This window comes from Python bivittatus, unplaced genomic scaffold, assembly GCF_059951505.1.
Source record: "Python bivittatus isolate LINGU-HERP-01145 unplaced genomic scaffold, Pbiv_v1 ctg000670_np1212, whole genome shotgun sequence".
NCBI lineage: Eukaryota > Metazoa > Chordata > Lepidosauria > Squamata > Pythonidae > Python > Python bivittatus.
This window is the reverse complement of record NW_028277094.1, coordinates 12,042,659-12,059,123: the sequence shown is the minus strand read 5'-3', so window position 1 is coordinate 12,059,123 and position 16,465 is coordinate 12,042,659. Positions and strand designations below refer to the sequence as shown.

General features: G+C 51.7%; 1 protein-coding gene across 1 annotated transcript; it reads left to right on the top strand.

The window, feature by feature from the left end:
- Positions 1-216: 216 nt before the first annotated feature.
- Positions 217-14,188, top strand: SLC6A14 (solute carrier family 6 member 14). The gene is made up of 14 exons (XM_088151666.1): positions 217-270; positions 1,066-1,228; positions 2,730-2,861; positions 4,381-4,545; positions 5,392-5,527; positions 6,862-6,994; positions 8,110-8,250; positions 8,820-9,048; positions 10,153-10,278; positions 10,741-10,859; positions 11,008-11,107; positions 11,645-11,754; positions 12,667-12,834; positions 12,985-14,188. Exons 1-14 carry the CDS (start codon positions 226-228, stop codon positions 13,132-13,134), a joined length of 1,917 nt encoding a protein of 638 aa, XP_088007792.1. The 5' UTR covers positions 217-225; the 3' UTR covers positions 13,135-14,188.
- Positions 14,189-16,465: the final 2,277 nt, after the last annotated feature.

Sequence of the window (16,465 nt, the reverse complement as noted above, 5' to 3'; positions counted from 1 at the left end):
GGGCCCCTCGGAGCAGAAGCGGCCGCGCTCGCCCTCCCGTGCACCTGCCCTACCTCCCCTCCCCGCCCCCTGCCCGCCCCTCGGCTCCACCTGGCCGGCCCCGCTCCCGCAGCAGCAGCAGGAGGAGGAGGAGGAGGAGGAGGAGGAGGAAGGGGCTGGCCCGGCCGGGCTCGGCCGGCGCTATAAAGACTTCCACCGGGCGGCTGCGGCCGAGAAAAGAGCACGATGGGCTGGCTCCGGGTGCCCAGTTTCCTGCGCTGCGGCAAGAAGGTGAGCGGGCGAGGAGAAGAAGGAGGAGGAGGAAGCAGGGGGGATCCCGCCGCAGCACGCCCGAGGCGCGGGCCCCTTCCCTCTTGCGGCTGCTCTGCCCCGACTGGAAGCGCCTCGCGGCAGAGCCCTGGCTGCCCGGAGCCGGAGGTCTGCCGGGCTCCCTCGGGGCGACTCAGGCGGAACCGGGTGCGGGCGCTTCGGGGCCGGCCCCGCTGCAAGCCCAGCGAGCGAGCGGCACCCCTGGCGAGGGAAGAGCCCCGGGCGAGAGCGGCGAGGCGGCGCGGAGCGGCGGGGAGGGAGGGGGCCGGCGCAGCGCCCTGGCAGACCCGCGGCGGTGGCGGTCCTGAGCATCCGAGGAGGGGCCGGAGCCCGGGAGGCTGCGGGTGCCTCTGACCGCCCAGCCGCGGGTCTGCCAGGCGCTGCCTCCCCCGGGTTCGGGCTCCCAGACTAGCCCGCAGGGAACCTCCCCAAAACTGGAGCCCCGGGGAGCCTTGTTCCGGGGCAGCTCCTGAAGGCCCTTCTCCTGCCCAGGCGGCCGAAAGACAGCCCGAAAGTCCTAAAAGCTTTAAGGGTCAGTGCCAGTCCTTGCAGGAACACCAGCAGCAGCTCCCCGCTGGCAGGTCTCTGGGCCACGCTGCAGGCTGCCAGCCCGCCTCACCTGAGAGGACCCCTGAGCAGACCAGGGCGCCTTTTTTCTCTGCCCCGGACCGTCGGGGACCTTAGGAGGGGAGCGAAGGGCAGGAGGTCAGCTGTCCAGAGGAAGATGGACTCACTCTGCTCTTCTCCTTCCCAAAGGAATTCACTTTGTCCACTGAGAAAATTGCTGATGAAAAGGATGAGAATACGGAACGGGGCAACTGGTCGAGCAAAGCGGACTATCTCCTCTCCATGGTTGGCTACGCCGTGGGCCTGGGCAACGTCTGGCGGTTTCCATACCTGACCTATCGGAATGGAGGAGGTAAGGGGCTGTCCCACTCATCGCCCTGAGGCTTCCCCGTCCGAAAGAAGCCTTCGCATTGCCAGAGCAGCCGAAGGCATCCCAGGGACCTTTCAGCAGCTGCTCACCTGGCTGGCTGAGGCAGCTGGCTCTTTCCCCAGGTGACCAGGCCAGATCTCAAGGCATCAGCTGGCCGGCCAGTAATAACAGTGGTGGCCCATTAACACCGTGGGCTTCTTTGCAAGGCTCGTCTTAGAGATATTGGTAGGCATTTTCCTACTGTTTTATAGAAATCCTTCTGCTGTTATTAGTAATGGAGAAGGATAAGAGAATTCCAGCCACCCCCGGCCTCTGATCACTGAGCTCTTAGTAGGTTTGGAAGTGGGAGGTTTAGGGGATCCTGGGATCGCACCACCAGTCCATTCTTTCGGATACCCCCCCCATGCTATCTCCCTCCTCCCCCTTTTTCTGACTGTTGGGTCAGGAAATGAATGTATGGACTGGGTGCAAAAAGTTGCACACCAAGGAGCATAGCATCAACTGGTTATTCTGGCATTCTCAGCTGTTTGGGAACTTGGCATCAGCAACTTCTGAATTTACAGATGTGCCCAGACAGGCTTATGTTCTGACTCCACACTCTACTGGGCCTTTTTCAAAATAATCTCAAAATAGTGCGATGTTCCTCAACTTTGACAACTTTAAGATGGGTGGACTTCAACTCCCAGAATTGGTTGGCTGGCTGGGGAATTCTGGGAGTTGAAGTCCACCCATCTTAAAGTTGTCAAAGTTGAGGAACACTGACATAGTGAATCTTCCCATCAAGAGCTAGATTTTCCTCCCCTTCCATTGGCATTTGGGCATCAGCCAAAGGCTTCTGGGCTTCTGGACTTGGTGTTCTGCTGGAAGGTTTTATGGCTACCCTCAGTTTTTCCTCCCATTCATTAACTTCTGTGTGTCTGTTTTTGTTTTGGTTTGGAAGATAGAATATAACAATCAGAGCAACCATAAAACAAATATTTCTGGGCACAAATTACTACACACCCAGAGGAACACAATGGCTTGGGAACAAGGCACGGTTAGTGTGACTCGCAGGCCACACTCAGCTCCTTTCTTCCAAGGACAGCCAGGTTCATCCCATTCATCGGGCAAACTATGCGATGTGTCTGAAGGATGGCGTGGATTGTCCTTGAGGGGGAAACCACCCTCCTGGCATTGGCACACAGATCAAGCTTCAGTTATTTTTCAGGACAAACCGAGCCCAGCCTGGCATACAGGCACCCCAGGTCTCCTCTCTAAACCTCTAGGCAGGTGCCAACAGGTTGGCCTGATACCAAATGCTGGCTTCCCTAGATTTTTGGCTGTTTGGGGATCTCTACCCATCACAGTTAGTAGCTGTCTCTTTCTCTGGCCCTTCCACAGGCTGGTGCCCTTGAAAGAGATGCTGGCATACATGCCCATGCTGACTCAGCCCCTTGTGAAAAGTGGCACGCTGAATGCTCACCCTGATGCTTTTCTCTTGCAGGAGCCTTCCTGATCCCCTACACTCTCATGCTGGCCCTGGCCGGCCTCCCGCTGTTCTTCATGGAATGCTCCCTGGGACAGTTTGCCAGCTTGGGACCCGTTTCGGTTTGGAGAATCCTCCCCCTTCTTCAAGGTCAGCTTTGCTATCCATCCTGGGTTTTTTCTGGATGAATTCCCGGGAAAGGGTCTTTTTGCAGTGCTGGGGTTTGAATCCCAGAGGACGGGCGCAGTGCCCTCAAAGAAAAGCGCTGGGCCGGTGGCTGGGGCCATCCAGCACGCTAAACTCTAGTGGTTTGCTTAAATCTGGTTTAGCATATTGTGTGTACACCCAGCCATTGCGGTTGGTAAACCATGCTTTATGATGTGCTTGTGAACCCAGCCCAGGCTAGTGTGTTCCACAAACTGTGGCTTAGCGAAATGTGGGAACCCAATCCATGAGAGTGGTGGATCTAGACCAGTGTTTTTCAACCTTGGCAACTTTAAGATGGGTGGACTTCAACTCCCAGCATCCCCCAACCAGCAAGGGATGCTGGGAGTTGAAGTCCACCCATCTTAAAGTTGCCAAGGTTGAAAAACACTGGTCTAGACTGTGGTCCGGCATCAGCTGGCGCTGTGGCTGAAGGACAGGCCCACCGTAGCACTGCCTTCAACTTCATCGTCCTTCATACTTATGCCTCCCAACAGTTCAAGAGAATTCCTTTCACTCTGCCCTGGCACATGATGCACTTTTAACTTGATCCCCGGTCCCCTCCTCCCTTTCAACGAAGTTAAACATCTCTGTAGTTTTGCATGTAAAGGAAGAATGCTTTTCAAAAGTTGGAAGACGTATCAAGCTGGCAGAGAGAAGAAAGGTTTTGGTCCACCTGAAGATAAGGGTTGCTCACCAAAACCAGGCAAAATTGGTGTGTGGTGCCCAAGTCATGCGTTTCCCAAGGCATGGGAGCAGGGCTGGGTGGTCGTGTTATAACCGGGCATTTTCTGCAAGTTCTTTCGGAGCTGATGTTCTTCGTTCCTCTTTCGCCAATTTTGACCTTGTAGAATTGCACAGTCCATCCCGCGCTGCTTTCTGGGTTTTGTTATGGATCTTGGAGGAAATAAAGAAATATTGTTTCCAGACTTCTTAAGAGTGCATGTGAACTTAACCATATTGTATTTTCTTCCTTGAAAATAACACCCAGGGTTATCTTATCAGGTTGATCGTGATTGTGAAAAAACAACCCTGAAAAATGTCTAATAACTCTGATTGTTTGCTTTGGCTGAAACAGGCGCTGCTTGCAATCATTTTATCCTTTCAAAGAAAAAGAAAAACAATGTGGACCCAACTCTCACATTCATCAAGGCTTGCCGTTGTTCAAGCTAACCAGATGGCCCATTGCACTCTTAGAAATGCCTTCCCCCATTGAGAGCAGGTTGGCAGTTCTGAAAGAAGGAGGAGGTTCCTGGGTGCTCCTGGGACGGTGCTCCTCAACCTTGGCAACTCTAAGATGGGTGGACTTCGACTCCCAGAATCCCCCAGCCAGCTGGGGGATTCTGGGAGTCGAAGTCCACCCATCTTAGAGTTGCCAAGGTTGAGGAGCACCATCCCAGGAGCTGGTGCGCCATCTCAGAAGCACATCTTCTGATGGACTGACCTGTTTTCTCTTTCTGGCCAGGAGTGGGAATCACCATGGTGATCATTTCCACCTTTGTGACCATTTATTACAACGTCATCATTGGGTACAGCCTCTACTACCTGTTCGCCTCCTTCCAGCGGGTCCTTCCGTGGGCCGAATGCGACAAGACCTGGGCAGACGCGGGATGCAGCAAGACGCCAATCGGTAAGCCACTGGGAAAAGCAAACAATTCTTTGGCCCGGCCAAATTCATTAATTACAGTTCTCCTATGTGCAGAGCCGTGTTTTTGCGGCGGGGTGCCTTGTGCAGTGTTTAGATTAGATTAGAGCTTCTGTTCTTTTCATAATAAAGCCACATGGCCAGATCGCCAGTCTGAGCAAGACGCAGCAACTGGGGTGGGGACATGCAAAGGAGGGGTGGGGCTATGCAGATGAGCACCGTCTTGGTCATCACCGGCTAGGGATCCTCGCCGAGCGGATCTAGACAGGGACCTGCCTATCTTGCACCCGTTTTCAGCTCCTTGTATTAATTTCCATCTTTCCTACCTTGGGGTTACCAAGCCTGCTTCTGAAAGGTTGCATGAAAGCAGTTTCTGTTCCTTTTGTCTGGTGTTTGGTTAACAAGCCTATGTCAAGTGCTAAAACACCACACAAAGGGAATCGTAATATACGTGGAGGTGTCACCACATCGAGTCTGCTTGTTATCCAAGGATCCAGGCGCGGCTCCCTGGTAGAAAGACACTCCTTGAGAAGAGGTGGTCCGATCAGGCCTACAAGCTGTCTTCAGATTTCTTTCCTTTTTTGAGCCGGGGGGAGATAGTAACAGCTGTTACCCAGTTCATAACAGTCACATAGAGGAACATGGAGGGAAAAAAGCAGAAACAGTAAACCCTGAAGCAAAAGGCTTGTGCTGAGAACTTCCAAATCTGGGACTTTGCTAGCAAATATATTAAATTAAAGCAAAATGGCTACAAATTACAAACCACTGTTGGAAGGCCATTTCTCCTCCCACCCCTGCACGCCTTGCAACTGCCTCTTCTTCTCTTTTCAGTGTCATTCTGCAACGTTACGCTGAATAATATCATCACCCAGGTGAATTACACGTGGGTACAGGATAATAACCTCACCTGCATCAACAACACAAAGTTGTTTGTGGATACCCAGGTTCCCAGCGAGCAGTATTGGAAGTGAGTGCCAAATTGGTTAACATGGATCCTTTTCACCGAACACCTGCCATGCAAGTGGCATTGAGCCCGCCTGCCCACTGGGAAGGGCTGTAGCCAGAGACAAAGACTAGCTTTGCTTGCTGGAGATCCCTCACATCTGTGGGGAAGACGCCCCTCTGGAACCTGGGGAGCCTCTCCATCTGTTGCTATATCTTTCCCAACCATGGCAATTTCCAGATGTGTGGACTTCCAACTCCCAGAATTCTCAGCAATGGCTGGGCCAGCTGGGGGGTGCTGGGAGTTGTAATCGAGGTTGTCCGGTTCAGGAAATTCTACAGTGGGTGGTATTGAATAAAGGGGGCCAGTAATCAGACAGGTTAGAAAATGGCTTGCCTTGTTTCTAAGAACAACAATTTTGGAAGGAGGAGTTTTGTTCCCATTCCACAGCTGGTGTCCTTCCGTGTCTAGGTAGTCAGAAATAAGCCCCCTCGGAGGCTTCCTTCCAAGGACCACATATTGCATTGAGGGCCTCGCTGAGGTCCTTCACGAGAGCATGGTGGTTGAAGTAAGATCAAGTAGCAGCTGGAAGGAAAGAAAGAAGCCTGTTACTAATTATTTGCCCCGAATGGCGGGGGGGGGGGGCTTTTCTGAGTGAGTTGGCATCGTTGGCTTAAGCTCAGGGACCAATCTGCCCTCTGGAGGTACCTCACCCAGGATTCCGCATCTACGCTATCTTCCCCAGAGCAAGTCCTTTATGCAATAACACAGGAAGCATGAGGCTATTTGCAGAAGTGTTAGTTGCACCATAACTTGTGTGGGCCGTCACATCTTTCCCTGATGATGACTTAACTACGCAAAGCCAAAGAGCAGTGAGACAGTATGAGACGCTGAAAAGATGTGTGGGTAGATGTGTGAGTTGGAGAGAGGTTTCTCTGCCTCCAGAAACGGGGCCTGCACCACAGCCATTTTAAAGGCATGAGAAGCGACTCTGCAATTAACCACCATGCCCCATGGGGAAGATTCGGGGAAGCAGAGCAGGATTACAACCCAGGGTTAAACTAGCATTTGTGCTAAGCGCAAGGGTCTTTGGAACTAAACCTGAACGTCTGTCCATTGTTAGGCCAGCAGTGGGGAACCACAGCTCCCGGGAGTCCCAGCCAACATGGCCAATGCTGAGGAATGTTGGGGACTGTGGTTTGGCAGTACCTGGAGGGCCACCCCTCCTTCAGCACTTCTCCCTGACTCAACCACGCCCCAAGCCTATCCTGGTACAAAAACAGAGCAAGCTGGGACAGCTGGATTTCGTCAGTCCGGGTAGAGGCCGTACAGCCTTCCTCATGCTTTTCTTCTTGCAGCAAAAAGGTCCTCCAGCGGTCGAACGGCTTAGACGAGACCGGGGAGATCGTGTGGTATCTCGCTCTTTGCCTTCTCCTTTCCTGGCTGATTGTAGCAGTGTCCTTGTTCAAAGGAATCAAGTCTTCTGGAAAGGTAATTGCATGAGAACGGAGCCCTCTGATGTCTTCCTGCTGGCCGTGCTGCAGGAGTCTCATTTCAGCAGCTAGCAGCGTTGGAATACGTGGGTATTTAAGGCTCATTTCCTCAACTTCCTTGAGGTGAAGAAGATCCTCAGAAAGCATGTGCCAAGAAAGCTGACAGCGCCCACGAGCTAAAGTGGAGGGTGGCTGGAGGCACGGGCGCTGGGCATGTGGCTACAGTAGGGCAACTAAGGCTTTGGTCTGAGAGCAAGGAACTGGTTCCATGACATTCCGAGAGCACAAAGGATTCCCCAAAGTGCCAGGAGAGGTGCCAACTCCCTTCCTGTTCTGGCCACTTTGGAGGCGCTGCAGGGCGGGCCCACTAAAGAAAGAGCCTTGATGTAGTCAAGTCAAGGGCAATTCAATGTGACTTTCGGGTCCTCCCTGCAAGGAATTTGGGAGGTAATTCTGTGGGTGTGTAGAAATAATTTGCTACGGGATAGTCACCTAGGGATGTTTTCTGGAGGAGATCCCAAGCTCACTAAAAGGACTTAGTTTTCTGCAGAATATTATTTCTAGGAGTGTCTAGGGAGAGAGCGAATGAGAGAGAGAGGGAGGGAGATGGCGCACGCTGATGTTGTCACAGTCACGACACAAAACAGAAGCTCGTGCCCAGGACATCTGTGTGGCAGACACAGCTGAGAGGCAGGGCCCCTCTCCTGCTTGGAAATATCTCAGGTTGCATCCCGTGGATCTCCAGTAAGAAAGGGTCAAAGAGCAGGCAGGGTGTCTCCAGAGGGGCAGTCATAATCTGCAAGATGGCAGGTCCCTCGCTGCAATCAAAGCCCCACTCAGCATCTTGCAGATTTTGACACCCGCCCACACCCTGCAGCTGCCCCATTGGGAGGGCCTGGTTGAGAAGGCTGTATCTGGGGACAAAGAGTTGTGGGCGAAGAACCCAGAGAGATGCCGCAGCACACCGTGAAGATCAGATCCTCCAGTGCTGCCTGTATCTGAATCTGGGAACTCACTTGTGGTCCCTTTATGTTAAAGAAAAACAGAACAGTACCACTGGTCTTTCCCAAAGCTTCTGGCTGGCCTGTTTCTGAATTCCCTTTTTCCTTGCAGGTTGTCTACTTCACAGCCATCTTCCCTTATGTTGTCCTGATCATATTGTTGGTGCGAGGAGCCACCTTGGAAGGTGCCCGCAACGGCATTGAGTACTACATCGGGGTCCAGTCCAATTTCACCAAGCTGACCGAGGCAGAGGTGGGTACAACTCAGCCCATGAAGGGCAGACCGAAGGCACCTGGACAGGACATTGAGGGATTTGTGTTTGTGTGAGTCCTACAAAAGACAGATACACAAAGGTCTTCCACTCTCATCCTAGGATGTAATTTCAGAAAAACAGGGCCGGCCTGCCAGGAGGCAGCACTTAACTGACCTTAGAAAAGCTAAGCAGGTTAAGGCTGGCGTAATACTTGGATGAGAGACAACAAGGAAGTCTATGTACCGAAAGCTAGATTGGGAAGTTGAAAAACAAAACAAAGTCCTGGAATAAAATAATGGAAGACAACTTTCATGCTTTTCCCAAGAAAACCATATGGATGTCTGCATGGCATCATCCAGAGCATATTCTACTAGTCGAGTGCCTTACTGTAAGAATTAACACCTTAACGGTCTACACTAAATGTTATGACCAAATAGGAAAAGAGCTCTATCAAAACAAACTATGATTATTTTATTTATAATTGCTTATGTAACACAGAGACATCCATGGTTAAGTAGAAGGGATTACGGAAGCTACATCCCATATTTCCTCCTCTTCTTTTTTCAAGGTATGGAAAGATGCAGCAACACAGATCTTCTTCTCACTCTCCGTGGCCTGGGGTGGGCTGGTGGCCCTCTCCTCCTACAACAAATTCCATAATAATTGCTATGCCGATGCCATTTTTGTCTGCGTGACCAACTGCCTGACCAGCGTCTTTGCCGGCTTCGCAATCTTCTCCATCTTGGGGCACATGGCGTTCAAGGCAGGCAAGAATGTTTCCCAGGTTGTGGAATCAGGTGAGCTTGACCCGTTTGGCTGCCAAATGCATTGTAAGCTCTGGCCTAAAGCGGTACAGACCGAACGTGGTGGAATAGATGAAGGGTGGAATTCACACACCACGAGGAAGAGCCGCTTTGCCTCTCTTGAGCTCAAACTGGAAGGCGACCCAAGATGAGAAGAAGCCACAGGGGGTCCTGCAGGAGCCACACGGTGAAAGCAGCATCACAGTACAAGCCCTGCCCCTTTCTCATACGCATCCAAAGTCAGGATGCACACACAAGGGACAACACTTGCATTGCAATGCCACAATTTTGCTTTCTTCATGGGTCCCCCCCACTCCATGACCCTCCCTGAAGATGCCTCTGAAAACTGAGGGGATTTTGCAGGGGTCCAGAAAAGGGATCCTTTTGAGTGTCAGTTATTGGGGGAGAGATCACAGTAGAGGAGTCGAAATCAGGCTAGATTTTATCTGAATTTCAAGCTGTTTCAGATTTTCAAATGAGTTTAAAAAAAAAAAACCAAAAGCCTGCTGTGCTTTGTTTTGGACTCTGTGTGCAAACAATAGAAAGTTGCTTTCTGAATCTCCAAGCTGAGTCCAGACTTATCCAGACAAATCTGGAAGCTTCTGATTGGTTTTGACCCTTCAAGTTGCAGCTAAAATTGTACTCAGAAACCTGAATCAAATTGTCCAATCAATCAGACTGAATATTTGCACCAGACTCAACAGCCGGCATGGGGTTTGCTATCATACTCAGCTTGGGTGCATTTCTGGCCACAATGGGAAATTAGAAGCTGGAGCAGATGTGATCCAGGATGACTCTTTTTACCCTCCAAGCTTGATGTAACACTTAGATCCTTGTGCTAAATGTGATCTTCTCCACCCAGCTGTCTTCTGTTTGTGTTGGGCTTCAGCTCTCCTAAGTTCACCTCCAATTTCTGCCAAACCGGCTGGAGCGTGAGAGCTGAACCCAAACACACCTGAAGGACACCTTCCACCATCACAGAAAGCTGCTGTAACCGACCTCTGATGGCTCCTGGCTGTCCACCGAGATTGCCACACTTGGCCTGTTTCACTGAGAGAGAACGTCTCCTGATGGTGTCCTTGTTTTTCTCCCCTGCAGGATTTGACTTGGCCTTTGTGGCCTATCCTGAAGCCCTTTCCCAGCTACCGGTGGCTCCTTTGTGGTCCTTTTTGTTCTTCTTCATGCTTCTGCTTCTGGGTCTCGATTCCCAGTTTGCCACCATAGGTGAGTATTGGTTAAGGCAAAGGGAACCCACCTCTCAATGCAAGGATGCTTCGTCTTTGTCAAAAGGCAAAGGTCTGGATTACCCACCCTGCCGACGGAGCATCACATATTCTGCCAGCCTGTTTCATTAGGACTTGCAGTATTTGAGCCGTTGCATTTACGCATCTCATAACATTTAAATGAATGGAAGGAGGCCTACTTCAGTAGCTTTTGCACAGTCGTTAGAAAAAGGCCACCTCTTTCTGCAAGATTCAGTCTAAATGACATGCAAGGGAACGGAAAGATGAAAAAAGCAAACTGAAAAACCAACTGAAATGCATTCCAAAATAACAACCATCTAGACATGGTGCAGGGAGACGAAGCCGGACGGAGCTGGCCTTGTAGCAGCCATGAAGGGATGGCCCTGCTTCCCTTCTCATCTCCCGCTGCGGACACTAATTATGTTCCCTCCTCGTTCTGCAGAAACCATCACTACCACCATCCAAGATATCTACCCTGCAGTGATGAAGAAAATGAGAGTTGTTGTGACGATGGGGTTGTGTCTGCTACTGTTCCTGCTTGGGCTCGTGTGTGTGACCCAGGTATGGTTGGAGCTCAAGCAGGGTTTCAAAGCGTAACTGCTTCCAACGCTCTCCTATGCTGAGCGTCAGAAGCCGACCAGGGAAAATGGAGAGCCTTCTATTGGGGCCAAGGGACAACAGGTCACCCCTTTCTCCTCTGCTCCCACAGGCAGGAATCTACTGGGTCAACTTGGTGGACCATTTCTGTGCAGGCTGGGGTATCCTCTTTGCAGCTATCCTTGAACTGGTGGGAATTTGCTGGATTTATGGTAAATATTTCCTGGGATATCCTCCAACACCCCCAATCCTCCCACCACTCCAAAACGCTGAGGGCAATTGGACTTTTAGCATCATTTCAACCTCCTCTTGATGAACAGGACAAACAATGGTTAACTTCAAATGCTTTTGAAGCATTCTGAAATGCTTCAATCCTGTGACAGGCATCCTTGTCGGTGACACTTGGTAGAGCAACTGCTTTGCTGCAAAAATAAATTAAAAGGGGAAACATCCCAGGTTTAAACCAGGCAGCAAGCAAAAGGAAGCTCCTTTTCCTTCCTGAGACTCAGTTCCAAACTTTTCCAGTGGGATGTCCTGCAGAGGTTTAGCCCATGGGGAGGCATCTGGAGCAAATGGGTGTTTGAGCCCAGACCCCAATGTTCAAGAGGCACAACTCATTTTTGGCCAGGCGTCAGGCAAAATGAATTGAACCCATGCTGGGGATAACTCTGGGAACCAGAGGCCCTGTTGCCAAGGCCGCGCTCAGACGCAGCACTAACTCCACGGCATGTGTGGCTGGTTTTATGCAGGAGGAAACCGGTTTATTGAAGACATCGAGATGATGATTGGGAAGAAAAGCTTCCTCTTCTGGGTGTGGTGGAGAACCTGCTGGTTTTTCATCACGCCTTGCCTCTTGCTCGTAAGTAGCCCATAGACTTCAACTGCTTTGAGTGGGGAAGCTTTGGAAAGTCCAAAGACGTCCCATGGGGCTGGAAGGCCTATTATTCTTATAAAACTACACGCCTTCCCCAAAACAGCAGCTCCTGTTCCTTCTAAGGACGTTGTTCTGCAAGTGCCAATAATTTTCTAAGTAAAACAAAACCACCCGTGACCAGCAGACTTGGAAGAAAACCAAGGTGTGCAAGACTGAAAGAGCAGAGGCCCGGAGTGCTGGCAGGGGAGAATAATCTCTGCTATTGTTACCCATCCTTCTGTGAAGTTCCTCTCCCTAAATGACCGAGCACTTCTGGAGGAAGAAGGAACGGCTATCTTGGACCCTGGCTGGGTGCCCCCTCCCTCCCCCCGCAAGTCCACAGAGGGCTTTGTCTTTGATGCTGGGCAAACTTTAGTGGAGGACAAAGAGTCCCACGGGCCATTCTCTGGGTGCCAAAGGGCAGCTGTCCCTTTGCTGGGGGTGTTTACTCTGAAAACCAGAGTCCTGGGCTAGGAGAGGTTCAGCAAATACACAGGTAACTGCTGGCCAAGTTTGCAGGGGAAAAGCTACCTGCTTGCCTCCCCGCCCAAAAAAAAAAAAAAGAGGAAGCAGTTAAGCTCTGACTTTCAGCCGGAGACCCATGAAGCGCTGATAAACTGGGTTGTTATCTGCTCCTTCCCACATCCAAGCAGCCAGAAGTTCAAAAGGTAAAGCTGGCAGATTGTGGCTCCTTTAGGCTTTTTTTCAACCATCAGAGAAGCAGAGTGCCTTGTATAGGAGACGCTGGCTGAGGGTGATGGTGGTTAGAGCCCAACACGTCTGGAAGAGAAGCGTGCTTCGGCCTCCCTCTGTGCTGTTCTGAGTCTCATTCCTCTCCCTCCTCTTTCTCTAAAACAGACCATCTTGATCTGGTCCCTGATCACTTTTGAACCCCCCAAGTATGGCAAAACAAAATACCCGGGGTGGGGCACCGGCATCGGCTGGTGCATGATCATTTTTTGCCTTATTTGGATCCCGGTGGTGGCCATTTGCAAGATCACCAAGGCGAAAGGGAACTTGTGGCAGGTGAGTGCCGCCGGCTGGGGAGGCAGGCGGGGGGCGGCTCCCACCGGAACCTGGCAAAAGGGCCCCCACACCCTCCGGAGAAGAGCCCCCAGAGGCTCGGCAGGCTAGCCGAGGCTGGGAATCAGCCTCTCCTCCTCCTCCTCCTTTCAGCGCATCGTCTCCTGCTGCAAGCCCAAACCGAGCTGGGGGCCGTACCTGGAGCGTCACCGGGGGGAAAGGTACAAGAACATGGTGGGCCCGGCCAAGAAGACAGACGTCGAGATCCCCACTGTGGATGGCTACATCCGCAAGCTGGAATGAAGAGGGAGGCGAGGCTGGGGGAAGACCCCACACCGCCCTGAGTGGAACCAGGGGAGCCGAAGGGACGCCGCGCGACTGATTCCAAGGACTTGAATGATCTGCTACCGAGCCACGGCCGGACCCCCGGCCCGCGCGGAGGCCAGTTCTGCCAAGGCAGGCCAGGCCATGGTGGGAGGGGCAGCCCAGGGACAGCCTTCTAGCTCAGGGGCACTCCCTGGGGGTGGGTGGGTTCCAGCCCCTGCCCCATCAGGCCCTGTCTACAAAGAGCTGGCAAATCCCCCCCCAAAACAAAATCCTAAAACCTCTTGTCTGGAAAAGAAGGAGTTCCCTCCCTTGCAGGGGTGTGGTGTTGAAGAACACACTTCGGCGATACTGTGAGGCTCTTTAGAGCCATCCAAGTGCCTAAGGCTGGAATCCTTTGCACACTTCATTGGACGTGAAGCCCACCATAATCCAGGGAGATTTACTTCAGGATCACTGCACAACGCTCTGGTTGTGTGTGCACGCGTGTGTGTATGGGAGAGAGAGATTCCGCACCTAGCATTTTATTTGCATAATTTATTCCTTGAATTTTATTTGGGATGTAATTTATTTTTGTTTTGCTATAATTGAGGGAAGCTTCTGAAAACCTCTCTCCCCCAGACAGCTGGCAGTCCCACTGAGCCGTCAAGACTTGGGGCAGACGTTTCTTGTTTGTTTTCAAGCGTATCTCCATAGCCATAAGGGCTAGAAACTTGTTTTAAGAAGAGAAAGAGAGAGGGAGAGAGAGGGAGAAAAGGAGATTCCTTAGAAGCAGAACCTGCGTCTGGTACGCCCTGCTGGGCCTGAAGTCCCGGCTGTTCTCGGCTGGTGCAGACAGCTGGCTGGCCAGCTTATAAAGTAATCTGTCCAGACTTTGGTTTCGTGAAGCTCTTTTGATTTGTCCATTTCAGCAGTTTCTTCTTCTTCTTCTTCTTCTTCTTCTTCTTCTTCTTCTTCTTCTTCTTCTTCTTCTTCTTCTTCTTCTTCTTCTTCTTCTTCTTCTTCTTCTTCTTCTTCAGCGAGGTCTCTTCTTTCCCCGTCTTTGCTCTCATCCTTCCAGTACGCCTAGTACGTTCCACTGTGTTCTGCACTCATCCAGGGCACAAGAGGTCTTCCTTTTCGTAAGAATGAGCAAAAAAGCGAACGCGCTGGGTGCGTCTTTCCGAGAGCCAATCAATGTTATCGCTCCGTGCAGCAGCTGAAGACGCCAGGCGCTGAGTTGGTGCTGGGCGGGTGGGCCAGTTACTGGGGGAGCAAACGGAGCTGCAGCGGGGTCTGGCAGGAGCACCACAAGTCTTTCTTATTAATTCAGATGGAGGGTGACGTCCTTCCTCTTGCACAATTCGCAAGGGGTCTTTCTGGGGCCTTCGCAAAGAGCAGCTTCTCCGATTATGCACAAAAGTGGGTCAAGAGCGCTTCTCGACAGACCCCTGAGATGCAACCCCCTCCTCCTTCAAGGCACACCGCTGGCAACGCTTCGCTCTCCCCCTGCAGTTCAGCGTTTCTTGGATCGGCTGGAGGTTTCTAAATCTCTCCAGCAGGTCCACTGGCTGTGCGAAAGAGGGTGGGTGGAGGATGACCAATGGCCACACAAGAGGCCTCTGCCCTGGTGACCCACCCTGTGGCCATGGGGGCGCTTTTGGTCCTGGGGGCCTTTTTATACTGCAATCTGTTTTTTTTTCCTTGTTTGTTGACACCAATATATTGCTGCCTTCAGTCAATAAAATGCCAGTTTGTATTTGTTCAGCTGAGCTTCTTTAATGCAGCCCTTTTCCAACTTGCCACTCTGCAAGCCTGAATTTCCAAGGTTTTCTTTCGTGGGAGGGGTAGGAACAGCAACCAGATTGCAGAGCTGTAGATAACCCCCCAAAAAGCAAATGCCTCTACATGAAAGCATTCACAAACCTTTCCATTTCTACCTTCAAGTTTCCAGAAAGTGATTAAAATGTTAATTTTAGCCTTTAACCCCGGGAGGCCGTGGGCTGAAATGCCGATGGAGGCATTTCAGTGAAAGCTAAACGGCCAGCTGTGGGGGAGGCTTTCTTCAGATTCCTGCACCGGCACGGTCTAAACGTTCCTCCCAAATATGCAGTTTTACTAATATTTCATTCCCTGGGCACTTTGACACCGCTCTCAGAAAGCCTGCGCTTTGGTTGGTAAAGGCCCCGCGTGGGTCCTTGCTGCCCTCCCTCGGTGTGTAAACAATGCTGCCCCTCTTCGTGCCACGCCACCCCTTCCCTGCTGGAAAGAAGCATCCGGCTCAGGGCCAGACGCATCGGCTGACTCTTGGGCTCTCCCAACAGGCCCAGAGCGGCCGAGAACATGGAAGCAGTCCAGGACTGGCACAGGCTGGAACGTCTTCCCGAAGGCAGAAAGTTTTGACAGGTCTGCTTTGGAAAGTGTTTTGGCCCCTAGAGGGCACCCCCGACCTGTAGCACCATCGGAGCACATTTGGGGTTGTGCCAAGCAGAGGAAACTTTGTGCACTTCCCCCCCAAGCAGTTCACCTTCGGTTGGGTGGAACGTTGTTGGCTGCAGACGTTCCTCCCAAAGGGGGAGAGGACCTTGGAGACCTTTGCACAGGGAGAACAGAGTATCCTTGCCCTTATTTAGTAAGCAGTTGGTACAAGGGTGGGCCATTCTTGCACAGCCCTCACTCCGGGAGGGTCTGCGGCTTCGGGACTTCCCGCCCTTCTGTCCCCTCGAGAGGGATCTCTGCCCAGAAGGCTCTGCAGCTGTGGGGCTCTTGTTACTACTAAGGTAAAGTCCAGCCCTGGGGAAATTGCTGGAGAATTTCTCCTTCTCTTGGACCTTGTAAGAGAGAAGAGGTGTTCTGACTGGCCAATTTTATTCAAAGGCAGACGTGCAGCCTGTGAAAGCTTCTGTCTTTTAATAAAGTTGTCCTCCCAATTCCCCATCTACAAATATGGCGGAGAATGCCCCAAAGTGACCTCCACTTGGCCACCTCCTCCCAAATACTCTTCCCATCTTTTAGCCCTGCCAGCTGTGCAACCAGCTTGCCCAGGGCAAGTCACTTATACAGTCAAGGGGGCTGAACGATTTCAATGGGACCCATAAAGAGCCTCAGGAATGCTTCAAAATGCTCTTCTGAAAAAATGCCTAACACCCACAATTTTGAATGAGAAGGAGGAAAATGCAGAGCAGAGAACATTCTGTGCCCGGTGCCAAATGGCAGACCCGGTGATGAAGGGCTTTCCCTGCCAAAGGAAAGAGCCAGAAGCAGTTCCTAAGAACTTTCTCTTTCTTTAGGTATAAAACTGGAAGGCTGCTTCAACCTAAGAAGTGCCTTC